Source organism: Pteropus alecto, unplaced genomic scaffold (genome assembly GCF_000325575.1).
Source record: "Pteropus alecto unplaced genomic scaffold, ASM32557v1 scaffold141, whole genome shotgun sequence".
Lineage (NCBI taxonomy): Eukaryota > Metazoa > Chordata > Mammalia > Chiroptera > Pteropodidae > Pteropus > Pteropus alecto.
Window position 1 is genome coordinate 1 of NW_006430459.1, and position 20,337 is coordinate 20,337.

General features: G+C 43.5%; 1 protein-coding gene across 3 annotated transcripts in view; it reads right to left on the reverse strand.

Annotated features, from left to right (window-relative positions):
• Positions 1–3,093: 3,093 nt before the first annotated feature.
• Positions 3,094–20,337, reverse strand: part of GABRE (gamma-aminobutyric acid type A receptor epsilon subunit) — a 20,288-nt gene continuing 3,044 nt past the window's right edge. For 2 of the 3 annotated variants that reach the window (XM_006904790.3, XM_025046798.1), the window contains 8 exons: positions 17,242–17,462; positions 16,730–16,797; positions 12,037–12,257; positions 11,215–11,297; positions 9,724–9,861; positions 5,554–5,706; positions 5,247–5,446; positions 3,094–4,965 (listed from right to left, as the gene is read on the reverse strand). In XM_006904790.3, the coding sequence (XP_006904852.1) occupies positions 4,606–4,965; positions 5,247–5,446; positions 5,554–5,706; positions 9,724–9,861; positions 11,215–11,297; positions 12,037–12,257; positions 16,730–16,797; positions 17,242–17,462 (1,444 nt within the window). In that variant the 3' untranslated portion in view covers positions 3,094–4,605. Of the gene's footprint in view, positions 4,966–5,246; positions 5,447–5,553; positions 5,707–9,723; positions 9,862–11,214; positions 11,298–12,036; positions 12,258–16,729; positions 16,798–17,241; positions 17,463–20,166; positions 20,318–20,337 lie in introns of those variants that run through there. The other variant, XM_025046795.1, reaches the window with a different exon arrangement.

Sequence of the window (20,337 nt, forward strand, 5' to 3'; positions counted from 1 at the left end):
AATTCATCTGGAATCCATGCTGTTCCCATCCGTCCCAGCCTGTGGCTGACCACCTGACTTGTAAATCATTTCTCAGTACTGCATGATGTGTCTCAGGCGATAAAAAGAGGGACCCTGTGGTCAAGGTACTAAAAGTAGGCCTAAGGAAGGAAGGTGACAATGCAGATACTGTCTGCGTCCATTATTTACCTAGGGTCTTCCCAGGGTTCCTTGAGAGCCACGGCGCTGGTGTTTCTGTCCAGTCTCAACACTTTCCCAAGTGACAGGGCCCTTCCCCTGGTCTTATCTTGTGTGCCTTCCTGTCCAAATCTGGAACCTGGCTTGCTGACCAGCTCATCACTGCTGCCTCCTCTGAAGGCTATGACCACTCCCAGTGGAATAGCCCAAAATCTGTCTTTATGCCCCCAGACATAAAGCATTTATACTCTTTGCTGAAGTCCCCTGGCTCTCTTGTCCCACTGCCCACCTACATCAACAGCCCCTTCCACATAAAAGTTGACATTGGACAACAGTTTTTAGACATCTGGTCATGCCTCCTGGGTATCTTCAATAAACTCTATGTTTTCCAGATGAGCCTATGAGCCTGATTCGGCCCATAATCTACCAGTTTGGGGATGTAATCCTGCAGTTAGAGAAGGTTTCTAAAAGTGCCCAATATTTACAGTAAGATTTCAGTGGGATGTCTTATTGGAATCTGGCCCTTAAACACACAGATGAATCAGCTTACCTAGGTGGTCAAAACCCAAAGCCTCCTTTGTGAGTGGTGAATGAGAAAAGACCATGGAAATCGCTGTGGAGAAAGCTAAATTCCCCCAAAGCTGGAGCCCCCTCGTAGGTGAAAAATGGTTTCTTGGTTGACACGTGTGCCCTAATTAATAAAGAAAAAAATAATTATCCATCCTTCTACTGTGTCTTTGTCTGTGTGTCTGTCCCACAGGAAAACGATTGTTTCCAGTGTGCCTAATGGCACCTACAGAGGTGTTCAGTTATGTTCGGTCGTGTAGAGGGTAGCAGAGACACAAGATTTTGGACATGCATCAGAAGGAAGGAGAAAATTCTCAGCCAACTGAGATTATACACGTTACCTCAAAGGAATTGCAGAAATGTGTATAAAAGAAATCGCTATTGAGTGAAGATGGCACAGCTCCTCTGCTGAGATTTACAGAATCCTTTGAAAATTACATGTTATCTTGTATTTAAAATCATCTGTCACACAGTAGGCATCTGAAAAAGTTGGAGAATTTAAGGTAAATTTGGCTTCGGAAATTCCTCCAAGAAATGGTTATTGTTATTGCCATAGAAGCTCTTGTTTCTCCAGCTGCTAAGATTGTTGGAGATTGACAGTCTTCAGCTGACTCAATTCTCTGGACATACACAAGTTCTTGTCCCTTCCACGTTCAAGCTCACATCAATGACTGCTCAGTGTAAGAACATGCAGGCCCAGCCCCTTTGCCCTGATTTGTGACAATTTGGAAGGCCCATTCCAACTCCAGAACTTCCCATGTGTTCAGCTAAGGCCCTTATTGTGACTGCATTGCAGGCCAATTCCTTCTCTACCTAACTTTGCTCCCTTCACTCTCCCACACAGGCATTGACCCAAAAAGAGCTCCACAATCAACTGACTGCATGCCAATATCATTCTCAGAGACTTCTTCTCAGAAAAACTAACCAGTGGCAGTATTTTGCTATGCATTTTTTTTGCTTTTGCTTTTGTTATTATTCTTAGTATGAACAAAGTTTTCAATATTTTTCTCTAGAGTTACTGGTGTTTTAGTTCATGCCTTTCCCATCCCAAGAATATAAACATATTCACTCATATTGTCTTATGGTTTCTTTAAAATCTTTTTAAATCTTTGATTAATCCATAATTTTGATATAGAGAGGTAAAGACCCAGTTTTATTTATTTTAAATGATCAATTACTTTTCTCTCACTATTTATTTTAAAATTCAATCTTTCCCCAAAATTTTTCTAAGGTATAATGTGTTTTTATACTTTTTTCGAATTTCTAGATTTCAATCCTTAACTCCTTTTTTTTCTACTGTTTGTAATTGAAATGCTTAAATTATTAATTTTTGTGCAGTGTTAGCTGCATCTCATGCATCTTAATATGTAGTTTTTCTGCATTAATTTTATTTTTTTAGATATCATGTTCCCAATTATGTTTTTAATTTCTTCATTTTAAAAGAATTGTTTCCATGAGATAGATTTATTTATTTATTTATTTATTTATTTATTTATTTATTTATTTATTTATTTTGAAATTTACAAATGGTAGGAATTTTTTTTGTTCTTATCTTTATTGCAGTGTAATTAAGGAATCTGGTTTACACTATTTCTGTTTCAAAATGCATTTAAATAAGTGCTCACAAATTTACATGTCTTCATTGGTCAGGAGCCAGGCTACCTTTTGTTTTCCCCCTGCATCTTTCTAATGTAAATAAGAATGAGGAGCTATTTGCCTTGTTCTAAATTGTTACTTGTAATTTGCCATTGGCTAGGACCTCAGAAAATACACAGTAAAGACATGTGGGTTTCTTATAGGGAAAGTGTTTGATTATTATTTCAAGAACTTTATACCCAACATGTTGGTTGTTCAGATGCCATTTTTGTCTCCTCCTTGGTTCTTGTTGTTTCTGAGTTCTTTTAGAGTTGGATGTGTCACAGAGTGCCAAGGCAAACACTTCGCAATATACCTTTAGAGACATTTTGTTTGAAGGGTATATCAACCAAGACACTCCTCTTGATGCCTCAATATCTCCGTCTTTACATGGTGGGAGTAGTGTTCTGAGTCTGCTGGCCTGTGGGAACATTCTAGCTCTGAGTAAGTGAGGCTAGAATGATGGCCAAAGCAAAAGAGCCATGGAGAGGACCAGAGGCCTAGACGCAGGTAAGATGATCAATAAAAGGAGGCCACCCATTTGGTCACTCTTTTCCTTTCAGTTCTGCACAGAGAGCAGGTACATGTGCATGCTTTGTAGGTCTGTGAGGCCTTGGATGGGAGAGGGAGACAGACAAAGGTTTGGGTTGTTTAAGATTTAAAACCTGAGCTGAAAACAGACTTAAATGCCACAGGAACCAGCCACACCTCGCATGCTTTGCTGATATATTTATTGATATATTTCCCCTTTTCAGGTGATGGTGACAAAAAGCAGATGGATCCCCTACCCAATCCCTCCCCCCACAATAAAATACAGACACAGATTTCATTTAGCATATACAAGCATTGGGGCATGTCCAAATTCATCTCACTGGGTTACCAGATCCAGGAAAGATTGTATCTTGGGGGCAGTCTGAGCACCTAAGGCCCAGAAATTGAGCATGCCAATGTTGAAGAGAGGCTGCCACTCTGGGCCCTGCCACTGGGGTGCCAGCAGAGGCTATAGAATTGAATCATGGTGAACAGAGATGCCTAGCCCTGTCATGCAGTCTAGAAGGTGACAGTGGGCTCCTGTGTAGTTTCCAGTGAGATCCACAGTCCCATAGAAATCTGTGCCTCAGGGTTCTCATCTGAAAAATGGGGATAAGAATCCTGCCCTGAATCTATCACAGGGCTATTATGAGGTTCAAAATAGAAATAATTTGTCAAAAAGTGCTTTGCAATAGATAAAGTGCTATATAAATTTAAGGGACTTCAATTGATTGATTGTCATTGTGAGAGTGCCCCGGGGATAAGAATGGACTGGCTCTGGGTCTCAAGGCCGAAGAAATGGCAGAAATTCTATGCTGTGCCATAGGTTGGCACCAATCAACGCAGGTAATGCCCACTGCAGAGCAGAGTCCTCTTTGTTTCTTGGCCCTAAGAAGTCACCATGGCCTAGCACCTGGGTCAGGGCTGGGAAAAGTCACTAGGGGAAGTTACAATAAGAGTTACAGGGGTAAAGGAAGAGGAAGGAGATGGCATATAAAGCAGGGGGTTATCACTATTATCATACACAAAAATAGAAACCCACTGGATGCAAGGCATTGAATTGGTAGTGCAGATGAGGGACAGAGGCAGAGTGGGGGAGGAGGTGTCACAGCAGCAGAGGGAGGGATACTGTCCCAAAGAGGTTAAATTGCTGGCTCCACCCCTCCTAAAGGGATAATGCCAGTGTCTGTCTATCTGTACGGAAGGGCGGGCAGGGAGATTGAACCAAGAATACAATAATCTGACCTAAGGATCCACACCCCCCCACCCGGTTATACTGCTACCCAGCATCTTGAAGAGGTTTCAGAAACAGGCAAGCAGCTGGTCTGTGCATTTTGAGGCTGACGCCAGAGCTAGGCCTGGAGCACTATAAAGACAGTATTGAGATTCTTGAAAAGGGCAATGGGTGTCAGCACTGTTGGGAGATCGTTAATTCGCTCATACATGGGCACGGTGACTGAGAGCCTAGAATTTTTTAAGGCTTAGCATCAACAGTGTTCCTTGAGGAATAGAGCGGGAGCCATTTTACTTGAAATGGGCTGCCAAGGAGATTCAATGAATGGGTCAGGCAGGGGAAGGAAAGACACTCTCTAGTTACTCCTACTGCTGCTGCTGCTTTCCCCCAACCCCCTTGGCAAGGGGTGTGGGACCTCCTGGGGAACATGGAAGGCTGCCCCACAGGGTACCAGCTGGTACCTACAAGTTAAGGCAAACAAGCCAGTAGATCACATTGAAGAAGAAGAAGGTCACTGGGAAAATAACTCGCGAGTAGTTATCCAAGCGGTAGATGTGGATGAAGAGGCGGCCCTGCTGCCACAAACTACCCTTACAACTGCGGGCCATGCACAAGTACTTGCACAACCTGCAGCGGCTGCCAGGGCACTGGGTGCGACCAGGGCGGAGGGATTGCTGAGCCGGGCAAGATGGGCCCTCCTCTTCATCACTGTCCTCCTCGGAGTCCTCGATCTCGCACACAACATCCTGCTGCTGGCGGGCACGGGCGTGGGCAGAGGCGCGGGCACGGAGAGGGGTAAGGGCACGGGCACGGGTAGGTGGCTGAAATGGAGAAGAAAGAAGGGGAAAAAGTCAAGGAAAGATGAGCCAAGCCTAGGTGCTGACTCAGGAGTTTCTGGAGATTCTGCCCTTGGCACATCGTTTTTGCCCCCCAGAATCCCCATCATCACATCAGAAAGTTTATTCGACTCCCCACAACACCCTAGGTCATCCCCCATCACTGTGAGCTGGCCATCACAGTGATGTGCCATGAGTCCTAGTGCCCTCACTTGCATGCCTCCTTACTCCAGAGCCTTGCTACCACTCCCACACCCAGCTCATACATGGCGAACTCTTGGAGAAGTGCGGCTTTTCATGTAGTGGTAGATCAGGAAACTGAGCAGAGCAAACTCCAGCAGAGCACAGATGCAGAAGGCGAAGCAGACACCAATATAGAAATCCAAGGCTGTCATACAGGAGACACGTGGGAAATTCTTCTGGGAATAGGAACTCAATGTGGTCATGGTGAGTACAGAGGTGATCCCTGTGAAAGCACAAGAGTGGAGGTAGGACAGCTACTGATTACACTGCTGAAAGAACCCCTGAGAAGGCGATCCTGTGCCCAGATAGATGTCTACCTTACCCACTTACCTAAAGAGGTCCTAGCTTGAGCAAAATCACTCTTGATCCAAAAGGAAACCCAGGAGATAATCGTGGTCACAGAAGAAGGGACATAGTTTTGAAAGATATTAAAGCCAAACCGCCTGCTCACATTGAAGAAAAGTGTGGTGACCATGAAATCACCTAGAAAACATAAAAATGCCACTTCATTACAGCACTGACTTGAGGGTCTCCCCCAGGCATGACATGCATATTAAAGATCCCATTGTTCAGCTCATGGGATCCCCAACACAGTCCTAGGATAGAGGCACATTATTCCAGTGCCACATACAGAGGATCAGAAGCCCAAAGAGGAAACACTCTGCAAGAACCATGGTCAGTTAAGAGCTAGGCCAAGGCCAAAACCTTATTTACTTCTTTCTCAGTTCACTGTCCCACACCCTACATCTGTGTTTTCAGGGTGGCAGAAGAGTCAGATGAAACTGAAAAAGCAGCTAGCCCTCTAGATATCACAGCTAATGTCCAGATGGCTGACTGAAGCCTTCATGTTCATTGAGGCGACATATCTACTCTGCAGGATCACAGCCTGACACATGCACTGCTAGCCCTTACAATATACAGTTTCAGGAATAGAGCCAGGGTAGCCTGAGCTATGGTGGGGGAAGCACAGAATGCACTTGGCTTCCTTCCTATACATTCATATGCTGGTGAAATGCCTTAATTGAGATGGCCAAAAGAAATCACTCACCTATCCCAAATCTCTGGTGGTTGGCTCCCTGCTCTACAAGAGCTACAGACTCAAGTCTACACTCTAACCTGACACTAATGGCCCACCACGTACTGGCTCCAACTGCCCTCTTACACACACATGCACACAGCACCTTAGCCTGAGCTAATCCCATCTATTCTCAGATTCCCTGCAATAGCTTGCATATTTATACCAATAGTCCAACCCTGGACTTCCTATTCTTAATCTATTACCCTAACTCAAATCGAGTATTTTGGAAAAAACAGAAGAATTAACTGAAAATAAAAATCTAAGTCAGGTCTTCAGAGTATACACCCACAAAGTGGACTGAGGTCTTCACATCCAGTTGGATATCATGTCCTTGATGTTAGCTCTCTCCTTAGACGGTGGTGGCTCCTACAAGACCTGATGACAACCTACCTCTCCAGTTGGGATCTTCTATTGTACCCTTCATACTCTGACGCATTCATCCCAAACACTGCATACCCATCGTGACTCCAAGAATTTGGGGAGGTAGGGGTTTTCTTGAGCCTAGATCATCCCTTTTCACTGTGAAACATCACATTGAATTTGTAATAGCTCAAATGCTGGCTCCTTAGTGAAGCTAATCTCCAAACTCCTACCTCAGTGATACTGTAGAATTCCTTGGCCTTGAATTAAGTAGGCTTTTAAACCCCTTCAGAGTAGGGCTTATGTGATCCCCGTGGCTTGGCTCCTGCCCATCCAAGCCTGGTACAGCCTGGAACCTAGCACACGCTCATCAACAGCTTTGTCTGAAGAGACCAGAACACTAACCTGGCCATGTATCCTCCTACTTTGGAAAGTAGATCACCTGTCCAGCAGATCTGGGTATGTTGCAGCTGAATGAGAGGAGCAGCCTTTCCTACTCACCTTGGCAGCACTGATACTCAAGGGACAAGACTTCTCAGAATCTTCTGGAAAAAGGCAATGAAGTGGTCTGGGGTGAGTGGAATACCTATGTCTAGAGCAGTAGCTTTAGGGATAAAACTTCTCCTCCAAGGATGCTGCAGGGACCACTCACACTTGCCTACTGGCCAGGATGTATTTATCAAGTTCTTAGTTTCTTGCCCTGGGGGCTTGACTGATATTTAAGACAGCCTTACTTAGCTACAACCACTCCCTGAAAAAATTTGCTGAGTTTATATAGTCTTCTTGCAAGAAGATTTATTATCCTATTGGCTTTTTCTGTTTTTATTTTATTTATTCCAACCAAAGAAACTTCTTCACTTGTCAAGAGATAGAAATTTGTCTTTGAAGTCTGAAAGAAGGATACTATCACACACCACTTTCTTATTTCTGAGGAATGCAAGAGCAGGGGTAAAGGGCAAATGGGATAAAAGATACCTGGGGCTATGGAGCCAAAGCAAAAAAAAAAAAATCTAAAGATGCTTTCTGCTCTTATCTGCTTTGGCCAGACCCCAGTCGGTCACTGCACTGTCAGAGGAACACAATTAAAAATACTATCCAGAGGACTGGGACTAGAAGGATGAGCAAACCTAAAGCCTTAACTAATGAGGGAAGAAAAAGGAACTGGGGCTATATAGCTTATAAAATAATATGACCCAAGGCTAGAGCCATAATACTGGTCTTTTAATCTTGACTCTGTGGAAAAGTGACTAGACTTACTGGAAGTTCAATAGTTTTAGGGGAAAAGAACTAGGTCCAGCAGTGGAAATTCCAGAGATTACAATTTCAGATGATCAGGGAGTGTTTTCTGATAGACAGTTATCTAGATAAGGAAGAAACTCCCTCGAAAGAAAGTGAAGTCCTAATCACAAGTAAGATTTCATCAGAGGTTCAACAGTCACCCGAGAAGGATGACTGACTGACTGGGGGCAAGGTTGGACTCTCTGAGGGCCTCCTGAAACAGATTCTCTGTTTCAATACCAAAGTGGCCAGAGTAGCAAGCTACTACTGCATTCTGAACCATTAGGGGCTGAGTACATAAGTTTGTAACAGATGGAGAAAACTGCTCAGGGACTAACTGGAAGTGGAAGAGTTTCATACCAGTCCCAAAGATAACTATAACATTGGAGAAACCATGATTCCAGATCAACCAGTCTTTAGCAGAAAGGGAAGAAGTCTTCATCTTTTCTCCCCAAGAATTCTCCTCTCTCCCAGCAGGTCTGGTGCTTACCTATTGTCATTGCTTTGTTGATGGTACTGGCTCTGGGGCTTTGTAGTCACTAGGGTACCATTTTGAAACAATGCACAGCCATCTACTAAATGGAACCACTAGTGACTTGAAAGCCCCTGGGCCTTGTCTCCTGCCGTTTTTGATGATGGGTCACACCTGTCTGGGGAAACTGAGGTGCAGAAAGGCAAGAAGCAGGCCCAGGTTAGCTGGCAGAAGAGCAAGGATCCTGAGTCAAAGGTAGTAAAGCTGCTTACCCAGAGCCCCTGAGCAAAAGCATTTGTAAAGCAGACCTCTCCCCTTGCCTAATACTATGCAAGCAAAGCTCTAGCCAGATGAGCATGAGCTACCCCTCACCCAGTGACCAACTCAACAAGTAAAGGAAGAATAGATTTTCTGCCTAGCCCCATGGAATCAAAGCAAGATGCCTCCCATGGCAAATGGCTGGTTGAGTGACTGGCTCCATCCGCATTCTGGAAACGATGAGGGCAGTGCCTCCACTGCCCTGACTTGGTCAGTATGTGTGAAGAGGGTTTCCAGGGCTGCTCTGGGAGCAACCCTAGGGAGGTCCCTTGGCTCCTCATTCAGATCACCTAGGAACACAAGCAAAGATGCTCACACCTAGTTGGAAGCTCGAGTTTAAGAGACCCAGGACCCTCCCTTCTGGTCCTTGTTAGGAACAAGGTCAGAAAACCAGTGATCACCATATGTCCATGCTGAATTCACCATGAAGATTTCACAGGAATCTGTGCTTGTCAGAGCTGCTCCTTTAAAATAAAGGTTGATGCAGCAGCCACTGTAGCTGCTGGAACTCCTTCCATACTACCCCAGCCCTCCCCTAACTGACATTAGACTTCAAGCCTCCACTTCCTATTAGGACAGACTTTTCTTCCAACTTAGCCAGCTTGGATTTGTTCTGGATGTGGAGAACTCACATGAGCTCCATTTCCTAAAGTCATGCAAGTAGGTCAATTGTAACAAAGACTTTAAAACTGAAGGGTCTTCGTGACAAAGCTGGTTGCAAATTCTGACAGTAATATAACTTTATCTACTTACCAACCCTCTCGACCCTCTTAGGAGCTTGGCAAAGCACTTACTTCTTTGCAGATGAGACTGAGATGTAGTTATAAAGTCTCAGTTTCCTCTGCAAACAGTTGTAAGTGCTTAGCATTTATAAGACGGGAACCATGTTCTACAATATTTCCATGGGATAATTTCATAGCATTTCTATGTATAGACCACCTCCACTCATCCTTATCACCCTCTGCTTATAGCCCTGCCCCCAACGTGTACTTACCAGCTATAGTTGAGATAGTTTTGGTCTCGTTGCTCACTCCTGTAAAGTCAAACTGTAAAAGCTTCCAGGAATTACCATCATTGATGTCAAGCTTGAAATCGTCCCACTTGTATATTATCTCATTCTCAGGATAGGAAACTGTAAAGCAATGTGGAAAAGAGGGTCATGTGAGACTGGGAAGCCTAGTGGAGGTCTCCACCCAACATGGAGTCTGAGCAGTGCCTTGGAGTCCTGACTCTGGCCTCACCAGTGTCATATCTTGCCTCTCTTACCTCATTGTTGAAGTCCATTCAGTAACTGCATTTACTGAGCATTCCTCAGTACCAAGCCCCATGCTGGAAATAGAGATGAACAAGGCAGGAGCCCTGTCCTCACGCATTCACATTTTATTGACTAGGACAGTGAGTTTACATCTGTAATTGTTGGAATTGCTCTGAGAAACCTCTGCTCTTAGGGCAGTGGGGAAACAGGGGAAGAAAGATCACTTGGGGACACACCCAGAAAAAATTTCATAGAGTAAGTGATATTCCAATAAGTGTTAAAAGTTTAGTCAATTTTCTTTGTATGGATGAGGCTGAAAGGGTGAGGAGGGTGTTTAAAGCATAGAGAGATGAACATGCCTGATGTATAATGAAAATGCCCAAAGTTCAGGATGCCTAGCTCACAGAGGATGAATGAGGTATGTAGCAGTGGGTAGCAGGGGCCAGTTCTTTGGGGACCAGGCCTTGAGGGACATTTTAAGCAATTGATACATGAGAGTTGAGGAAGTATTTGAAACTAAGAAGTGACCTGGTCTAGATGATTCTTCAGCTAGGTCACTCTGCTCATTATATAAAGATGGTCAGACAGGAATACCAGTTATGGCCAGAGCAGTAATACAGGCATAATACAATGAATGAAGGCAGGATTCAAAGCTATGGCAGTGAAAATGCAGAGTAACAGACAGGACCAAGAGAGGTTTAGAAGGGAACATCAACAAGATGTGTTGATTGATTATATGTAGCAGGTGAAGGGGAAAAAAGCATCAAAGTTCTTGGCTTGAACAACTGAATGGGTGATGGTGCCTTTCAGTGAGATAAGTGGGAACACAGAAGCAACACATTTATTTTAGGGGTAGATGCTGGGAGGAGACAATGTATTTATTTTTGGACAGGTTCAATTTCAAACTGAAGATGTTGCAAAAGTCCAAGTGGAAGGTAACAAAGACCTAAACCAACATAATGACAGTGGAGATGGACAAAAGCAGACATACTCAAGATACACTTCAGAGGTGGGTGATTGACTTGAGATGGGGTAGAAGGGAGAGGGAGTTACCCAACATAAGGCCCAGGTTGAGCAATACAGCACTGTCAACAGGAAAAGAGATGAATATGAATTGGGTAGCCCTAGGCAAACTTGGCACCATCTTAGGAGAAATATAAAGAGCAAGGATGAGAAAAAGAAGGGGCCCGGCATGACTCTAGGGTCCCAGAAACCTAAGAAGGTACTCACAGCTAGAGAAAGACAGAGGGCAAGAGTGAGAATCCATTGGAAATTTGAGCATGTGGAGTGAACATCTAGCATCAATGATCATCCTGGAAGGAAGAAAGGAACTTCATTAGTCTGGTCCTTAGCATTTAGGTATCCACCTAATTTGGGCCTGGGGACCACCACGAGTGAGTGGCAACAATGGGATTTGAGACAAAGAGCTCAAAGGAAAGACAAAAAGAGAAGAAGAACAGCTTGGAAATATTTGGCTACTCTGGTCTCCAACATTGGAGAACTGTAGGGACCAACTAGATGATGGGCTTTTGTTTCTTGCCCATCCCAGCTTCCAGGACCTGCCAACATTCTCCCATTCTCTACCACCTCCCCACCCCTATACCATCCATTCACAAGCTTCCCTTGCCAGGTATTCAGGTATCTAGCTCGTCTTTGGTATCTTTCCAATCGCTGTGTTACTGCTCCTCATAGACAATTCCACCACTGTGGACATGTCTTTACTTTCAGTGTACACTTAGGATGGAATTGTCTGGGCAATGCAGTCATACTGGTGAATTCTAGTGGAAGGAGCTCTGGACTTGAAACCAAGTCACTGGGTACAAGTCCCAGCTCTGCCGCAAATTTGGTGTGCGGACTTAAGCAATATCGTTCTATCCTGAGGTCTTGGTATCTGTGTCTGTACATGAGGGGTTTGAGTCATGGTCTAGGGAAGCTTGGAAGGGCCCTTAGAAGTATCATTCAGGATGAAACCTCTATCTACGTTTCTTTAGTAAAAATTCTCAGAAGAGGAAGAAGAGTCCCAAGAGGTAAGAATCCAGAGGTTTGACGTACCTATCTGTGTACAACACCTTGCCATCTTTGTGGATGCGAACCATGTGGTTGAGTCTGGTGACCCCATAATCGTGGATCCTCTTAGAATTCCTAAAAAAGGTGTCTGGGATCCATAACTGGCTCACCACGTCACCATTCAGAACAAAGCTCTCAAAGCTGCCGTTGTAACGGAGGCGTTCATCATACCAGGTCTGGCATAAGGTAATGTCAATGGAGTATTCCTGGTGGGAAGAATAAAAAAGCACACATTTGGGGTTGTGCAGACAAAGAACATTCTCATGGCATGCTGTGATGGGCCTATCAAGCAGATAGGAAGCCACTTAGGCTTGCACAGAGGAAAACAACATGAATTTGGCTGTAGGAGTTTTCTATTTCCAGGTATTTCAAAAAGAAAGGAACTTTTCCAAATGGATAACAGTCTGGGAAGATATATGTCATCTAGAAACAGAAAGACAATAGTGGCTTAATTGTATGGGCTGGGCTCATCATGTCACCACTCCCTTATAGGGCTGTAATGCTACTCCAGCCAGGTCAACACCATCTTAGCCCCCACAGCTTCATAGCAGATCAAAGATCTCAACTCACATTCACCAACATGCACAGCTTTGATTGTATACAGCAAAGTTTTCCCTTTCAGCTTTTATTTGGGGAAGAAAGTTGTTAGTTAACCAAACTCCTTCATCCTTCAGAATTATATTAAAAAATGAAGTGCTTTGAGCCGCAAGAGAAATTCTTTAGTCTCATGCTTTTTGAATCATTTTTGTTTTGTTTTGCTTTTCCTTTTAAACAAGGGCACCTAACCTCTGAATGTGTGTGTGTGTGTGTGTGTGTGTGTGTGTGTGTGTGTGTACACATAGATATATCTATGATTATTTGGTCTCCAGATAGTTTCTCTTTCATAAACTGTTAAACATCAAGAAAGATATTTAATAGGAAGAAGCATGAGAAGCTAGAAATTTATACCACTGGAACTGAAGAGAATCAAAACAGACTATAATAGAACTGCAAGCAGCTTGAACACCAAATACCAGAATTGGACCAAGGTAGAACTTTGAGGGCTAGCATGACTGCCTTTACTTTAGAGTTGGGTAAACTGAGACTCAGAGAGAAAGGGGCCTGTTCAAAATCACATAAATTAACAGCAGCACACTGGCTCTGATGTTCAGAGCGCCACAATCATATCCTTCTCCTGGAACAACCTTCACTGATCTTCCCTTCCAGTGCTTACTTCACTTGAATTAACAATCCCTTTGGGTACCAAGGTCCAATTTCCCTCTGCAGATTCCCTAGGTCTTTCTCTTGAGTTATCCTGTATCAAACGGTAAACACCAACCAGACTTTCACAACCCTGGAAGCCAGTAGAGCCAATGGGGGGCAATGCCCAGACCAAAAGATGATGATCGCCACTGCCAAATTGCTGGGACCCAGCCTCCCAGACTGGGAATGTTCCCTGGAGTAATCCAAAGAAGTAAACAGAAAAAAAGTGGCAGAGCTGGCTACCATTCACATAGGAGCCCCAGCCCTGCCCTGCCCAGACCCTTCACAATCGGCCTTCAGAGCACTTCTACAGTCCCAAGTGTCTGGCAATTCCAACTTGGCCCGCAGAGTCTCCTTCGTTCTCAGGCCACGTGAAGTACTTGGTGGTAGAGGAAGACTTCTCCTCTGCAACCCGCGATGTGCTCCTACTGTGCTATAGTGTTTCAAATGAGCAGTTAATTTCCATTTAACCAGATATCAAATGTAGGTTCACTACACACCAACTGATAACCAGCAGTTCTATTTTTCTCCATTCGACAAGGTATCTTCGGATATACACCTCTTTTAGCTCAGTCGAAACTCTAGAAATTTGGTGTCAAGGAATTGGCTTAATTAGAATTGCTTGCAATAACTACTGTTGATACTGTGTAGGGCAGTCATTTCCAGAGTGGTCACTGCCTTCTAAGCTCAAGCCAGGAGACTGGTAGAAACATTTCATTTAAATCCTCATGCTCTGGGCTCAGGTTTCTCTCCATGAAAACGATTCTTGTCCTCTAGGTAACATCTGACTGAAGGGTGTTGGAACTCTCCTCAAACAACCACTCCTACTGTGTAATAGAATACTGGAGATTCAAAACCTTGCTGAGAGGCTCAGTTGCCTCAAACACAATGAGGATCCCAGTGACAGCCTTGCATGTCATGAAGGGCCAAGGAGATAAATATGCTCTGTTGATTGGTAAGTGTAGTGGCTGTGTGAGAGAGACATGTGCTCCCTCTTCACCAAGCGTAGCACTCTACAAGCGTCACCAAGGCTGTACAAGAACTGGGACCTCCCACAGCTTTCAGAAACAATTTGGAACTATATAAAAGGCCTGACTTCGGAGAAAATTTAATACCACATGACTGTTTGGAATCTTCTAAAGGTACTTGGCTAAAGAACCACCTTAGTAGCCAAAGAAAATCGAGTTATTGGCTCCTATTTAGACCAGTTCTGTGTTGCATGCCAGGTTTGGTTGCTGCTGAGTTATTAAACTGTATTCCTCTAGATTGTCAGGTGTCAGCACTTCCTGGCACCTCAGGTGAGGTCAATGCTGCCAACATTAATAGGAGCAGAGTGTGGGACCACACGACTTTGACCTCTGGGTCTTGCTCAGAACCCATTGCTTCTTAGTATAACAATGATTTAAGTCAAGTCGATCGCTAAATTCATACTCATTAAGTAGTAAGCACACTGATAAAAGCAAAAAGTAAGTCTGACAACAAAGGAAGAGAAAAACTTTAAAATGTCAACGGAAACTCAAAAAGATCTATTTGGTTTCATGCTTCTCTGCTTCCTTGTTATTTCCCAGCATTCCATTCTAGTAGTTACAGGATTTTACATGCTTCAGTAGGAAAACATAATAGCCATGTGTAGTAGACAGACTCTAAGATGGCCCCCAATGATCTTCACTCCCTGGAGTCCATGCCCTTGTGTAATCCTCCCCACTTGACTGTGGGCTAGACATGACTTGCTTCTAATGAACAGAATACCACAGAAGCAATGCTATGTTACTACTAAAATTAGATTACAAGTTTATGGCTTCCATTTCTAATACCTCTTCTCATGCTCTTGCTCAGCCTGAACGAAGCCAGCTGCCATATTGTGAGCTACCCTGTGGAAAGGCCTACATGGCAAGGACAATGGGAGGCCTCCAGGCAATAGCCAGAGAAGAACTAAATCCTGCCATCAGCCATGTGAGACCTTCAAAGTGGACCCTCCCTCAGTTGAGCCTTCAGATGAGACCCCAGACTCAACTGACACCTTAACTGCAGCCTCGTAAGAGACCTTGAAACAGGGGATCCAGCTAAATCATGCCTGGATTCCTAACTCACATGAGCTGCAAGCTAATTACTATTTGTTGTTTTAAAACACTGTATTTTGAGATAATTTGTGACATAGCAATACATAAGTACACCATGCCTCAAGAACCAGGTAGCCAAACAAAGCATCACAGGGAGAAACCTCATTCTTCCACTCAGCCTAAGTAAACACCTTGATCTACCATAAATGTTTACTTACCTTTGAGTGTCTATTTGCAAATCCCGCCTCAAAGCCTAGACTCTGAGCTCACCCAATCAGATAGTGCTTGTTGGGTACCAGTTGGTATGCTAAAACTATGTCTGACCTGGTCCAGGCCAAGTCTATGACTGCAATGAAGTTAGTTACTACAGCCTTTCTCATTGTCAGGCTCTCTGAAGATGAAAGTGACTTTTGCAGAATCTCTTTCATAATGCATTTGCTCAGCTAACATACGCAGAATCCTTTACATTATGGAGACCATACTTGATAGAGCAAGGCAGACATAGAGCACATCATTACAATATAACAAGCTAGGGAAGATCAGGTAAATGACTGGGATAAGATCGGAATGCCAAAGAGAGGACTGTGGTATAAGAAGGGAGCAATAAATAGCTGTGGAGGTCAGGAAGGATGCCATGAAAGAAATGTTATTTGAGTTATACCTTGAAAGATAAGGCTTATGAAAAATAGAAAAGTGGAGCAATGGCATACTAAACAAGAAATAGTTTGAGCAAAGGCTCAGAGGTACAAGATAGTTTGGGAACACCCATAGTCTACTGTGACTAGATCACGTGGTCAGGAAAGGAGTTAAAAAAAAATCCCTGAGTTAGTTCCAGCCTTGATTGCTATAGCGCAGGGTTGAACTTCATGCTTTAAGCAGGATCAGGACTGCAGGAGGCATATCACTCAGGAAGCCAGATGACCTGGGGTAGGCAGAGACCTTGAATTTTGTGTATGTCCAGTAGGAGATAATAAAAGCTAACTGGGGATAGTACTGACACTAGAATGTTTGTAGTGGAACAGGAGAGAAGAAATCAGGGCAAAAGGAAAGAAACAGCCTTAGAGCACGAGTTGGTATAACTATAGACTTAAGTCCATAAAAAATCGAGCCATTCCATTGTGTTGTTTAAAGGTGCTTTCTTGTTTTCACTTTGAATGAAAGACTGGAAGATATAATCTGGATTCTAAAGGTCTTCTTCAGGCAGGTTTTCCAACCTCCTTCTCAAGTAAGTATTGATTAAAATCTCTCCCCTCGCCCCAAACTTATGTTATGGACAGAGATAAAAAAAAAAAAAAAAAAACACATACAAACATGTGAAAGGCCCCATGGATTAGATCCCTGAGCTAGGAGATACTGTATCAAAGCTCAGTACTCACCATGTTCGGGACAGAGATAGGACCAAGGGTGTTGACAGAGAGCACGACAGTGATCACAGTGGGCTTCTCTGTAAGGAAGCAGAAGTGGCAGAGGTGTGTAAAACAGGGGCATGAGGCAAGGGAGGGTGTGATCAGAGGGAAGGAAAGGGGAGATGAATAAGGATTATACTACATGGGTTTCAACATCTGATCCTTTTCTTTCTTTGTTCTTTCATGGTAAGATCCAATTCATGGACTGTTAAGAGTTGGACATACCTCAAAGGTCATATCATCTAGTCTAGTCATCTCATTCTATAGTTGGAAAAACTGAGGGTAAAAAGAAAGGAAAAGTCTAGACCAAGGTAATGGCATTGCTGAGACTATAGTTGATATCTCTTACCTGATAGATCAGCAAGAGATGTTCTTGTCCACATGCATGGCACCCTCACCTATACCACAGGTCTGTTCGCCGTACTTATACCCTTAAAGCCTCTCCCCTCCAGGGGAGGGGGGTGAACTGTTTTGTTACTCACCACCAATGCCAGGGCGCAGTCTGTGGTCATAGTTATTCAGCATACTGTCCAGTATTTGAGTGGCTGCTAGCAGCTTTCCAAATCTGCGAGGAGTATCAATAGCAGTGGGCTTTATTTCTTCAGCAGGGAGCTTCTTTTGGGGAGCCTGGGGCTTGGGGCCATAGACATCATCAAGACCGGCAGAGGGTCCCTTCTCTGATTCAGCATGAGGTCCTTCAATCCTAGAACATACAAATAAAAAAATGAAGTTCTGTCCCCCACTCCGTAGGGACCCCACCTGGTGCCTTTTGAGACAGAAGCAAACCAAAATAATCTGCAACCCAAGTCATAGTGACTAGCATCAGTAAATTATGAGCCAACAACAGATTTCATCTATTTATTCTAAATCTTGCTGCTCTTTAGGAACTTTCCATGTTATTCCCCTTTTATGGTAATTCTTTATTTAAAAAATCAATAATAAAACCAAGCTCGATATTTTAAAAGAATGTTTCAATGTAAAATGATGAAGGCATCGGTGGTATGAGCTCTGGCCAATCAGCTGCCATTACTAGCCTTGCTCCAGTCTGCCTGACCAGCACTTCCAGAAAGCAAATGGGCCGGCAAAGGGCCAAGACTGCCCAGGAATGTTCAGGAAAGCCAGAACAGCCACTCCCAGAGAAGGCTAGACCACTGTGGAAATAGTTTGCATTTCTTCACTTCTGTAATACTCATTGCATTGGAGTTGGAGGCTGGTGTTCGGGGAAAGCTCTAAGCCCTGAGAAAAGGCAGGAATCATTCACCCACAAACTTGTGATCCAGGAAATAGATGGCCAGCAGAAGTCCAACCTGAGTGCCACAGCCATGCGCCACAGCCAAAAAATAATGAGAATTAAATTAAAATAAAAATTTAAAAAGCCACCTGCTCATGTATGAAGTCAAGGTCAAGTTACATTTTCTGGGAGGCAGTGAGGAAAGGGATGCCAGAAGACTTTTGAGGTTCTGGTCATATTCTAGTGCCTGATGTGGGGTATTGACATCGATATAGTCATTTTCTGACAACTCATCACGTACATACTTATGATTTGAGCACTCTTCTGAATATATGCTCTAATTCAATAAAAAGTGTTTTGAAAAATAAAAAATGCTAATAAAAATGTGTTAATATATAGACCTTATTTGGACTCTGATTTTAAAAGGCAAAGTAAAAACAAAACAAAACAAAACAAAATACATTTATGACAAAATAGGGGAGATTTGAACACTGACTGGATAATTTCTTCAGTATGAAGAAATTATTCTAAACTTTTTGTTGTAATAGTGGCATTTTATTGCATTTTCAGAGTCCTTATGACTAGGAATACATACATACTAAAATAATTACATGTGAAATGATATGTCTGAGATTTGCCTTAAAATAATTTAAGTTGGAAATGGAGAGTAGATTAGGTACAGAGAAAATAAGAGTGGCCATTAGTTGATAATTAATGAGGCTGGTGGGAGGTACATAGAGAGTCACCCTACTATTTCCTCTACTTCTATATATCTTTGAAAAAAGTTTTATAATTAAAAGCTTTTCAAAAAACCGTCAGGAAAACTAATCTGGAAAGCAGGAGAGTAGTTTCATTTGGATAGGAGCATGAACTAGGAGAGGGTGTATGGTGAGGCTGGTGAGGGTGGGGTGGAGGGGACTAGAATTTTCTATTCTGTGGTCTAGTGGGGGTTACATGGGCATGTTTATTTTGTGCAAATCCATTGAGCTGTTCACTCATATTTCTATACTTTTATGTTTGTATATTACACTTCCAAAATGATTTTATTTTTAGAAAGCTATCAGGAAACTTGCTTCCTAAAATAAAGGGTTAACAAGGCAGGAGATGTGGGCATGGCCTCTGTACTGCTGACCACAGGACTGCCAGCTTGAGCATCAAAATGCATTTTCCTGTATATCTCAAGCTCTGGAATACAGATGTGCCAAGCCTATGCCATTTCTCACGTTCGAAGTGGCTAATTTACAATGGGGCAAGGGAAGAATTGAGCTTAGGTAAAGCAGTTTCCATTTCCCCCAGTCCCCTGAATAGATAGTGCAGATGGCGGGGGGAGGAAGAGCAGGGGCCTGAAACCTCAAAAAATGAGTGACATGGCTGGGAGTATGGTATAATCAGGACTGGCATTGCAAGCCAAGACCACCCAAGAACCTGTAGCGGCTCCTCCCAGATGTCTGAAGCCAAAAACAAGAACCCTGAGATTCAAGAGGCAAACAAATAAACAAGTGAAAGCCCAGAACCACTAAAGCACCTCTGCTCCCAGACTAGTCTGCAATGAAAATGTTGCTGTAATTCTACAATTAGCTTTTCTCGGTAAAAACAAAGTGATCCCCTTGACAAGTACAGTACCACTTTGTAAATTATATAAATGTCTAACCACTATGCCGTATACCAGAAATACAAAATATTAAATGTCAACTGTAACTGAAAAAAAATCGCACGAACAAAAACACCTTCATCCAGGATCCTTAGGGTTAAGAAGCTGCTGACGATGCATACGTTTTCTCGGCCAGCCATTAAGCCCACATTTAGGGCAATAAGTAACAAAAACTTGAAAAACACTCATGCACTGGACTAGTGTAATCCTTGCATGGGGGCTTTTCAGGCACTCACACCCCTCTAGATGTGAGGATCCAAGACCGAGGTGAATTTTTTGCACCACCTCCCCCCACTGAAGATGTTCACTCAACTGGATGAAGGGAGAGGAGGGAACATGAGAACGGCCACTGGATTTTTTTTTTCCAAATCAACCCTCTTTTTCACCTTACAGATGGAGAAACTGAGGCCCAGATGGGGTAAAGTTGTGCCCAAAGTCACACAACTGATTCGAGGTGAGCCTTGACCAAAGCGAATATTTCTGGTTCACCTCACCCCACTCCCACCACCCGGCAAGTCAGGGCACCTGTGAGTCAGCGGGGAGCCATACAGCCTCCCCCTTGAAGAGCTTAAGAATTCTCGGGTGGGGAGAGAAGCCATCTTTCCTCTTCCCCAAACGGAGAAGCAAGCCACAGCCCCAGTGCTACGGAGATTTTGAGAATGTTTGACAGATCAAGAAGCTTAGGAACACTTGACA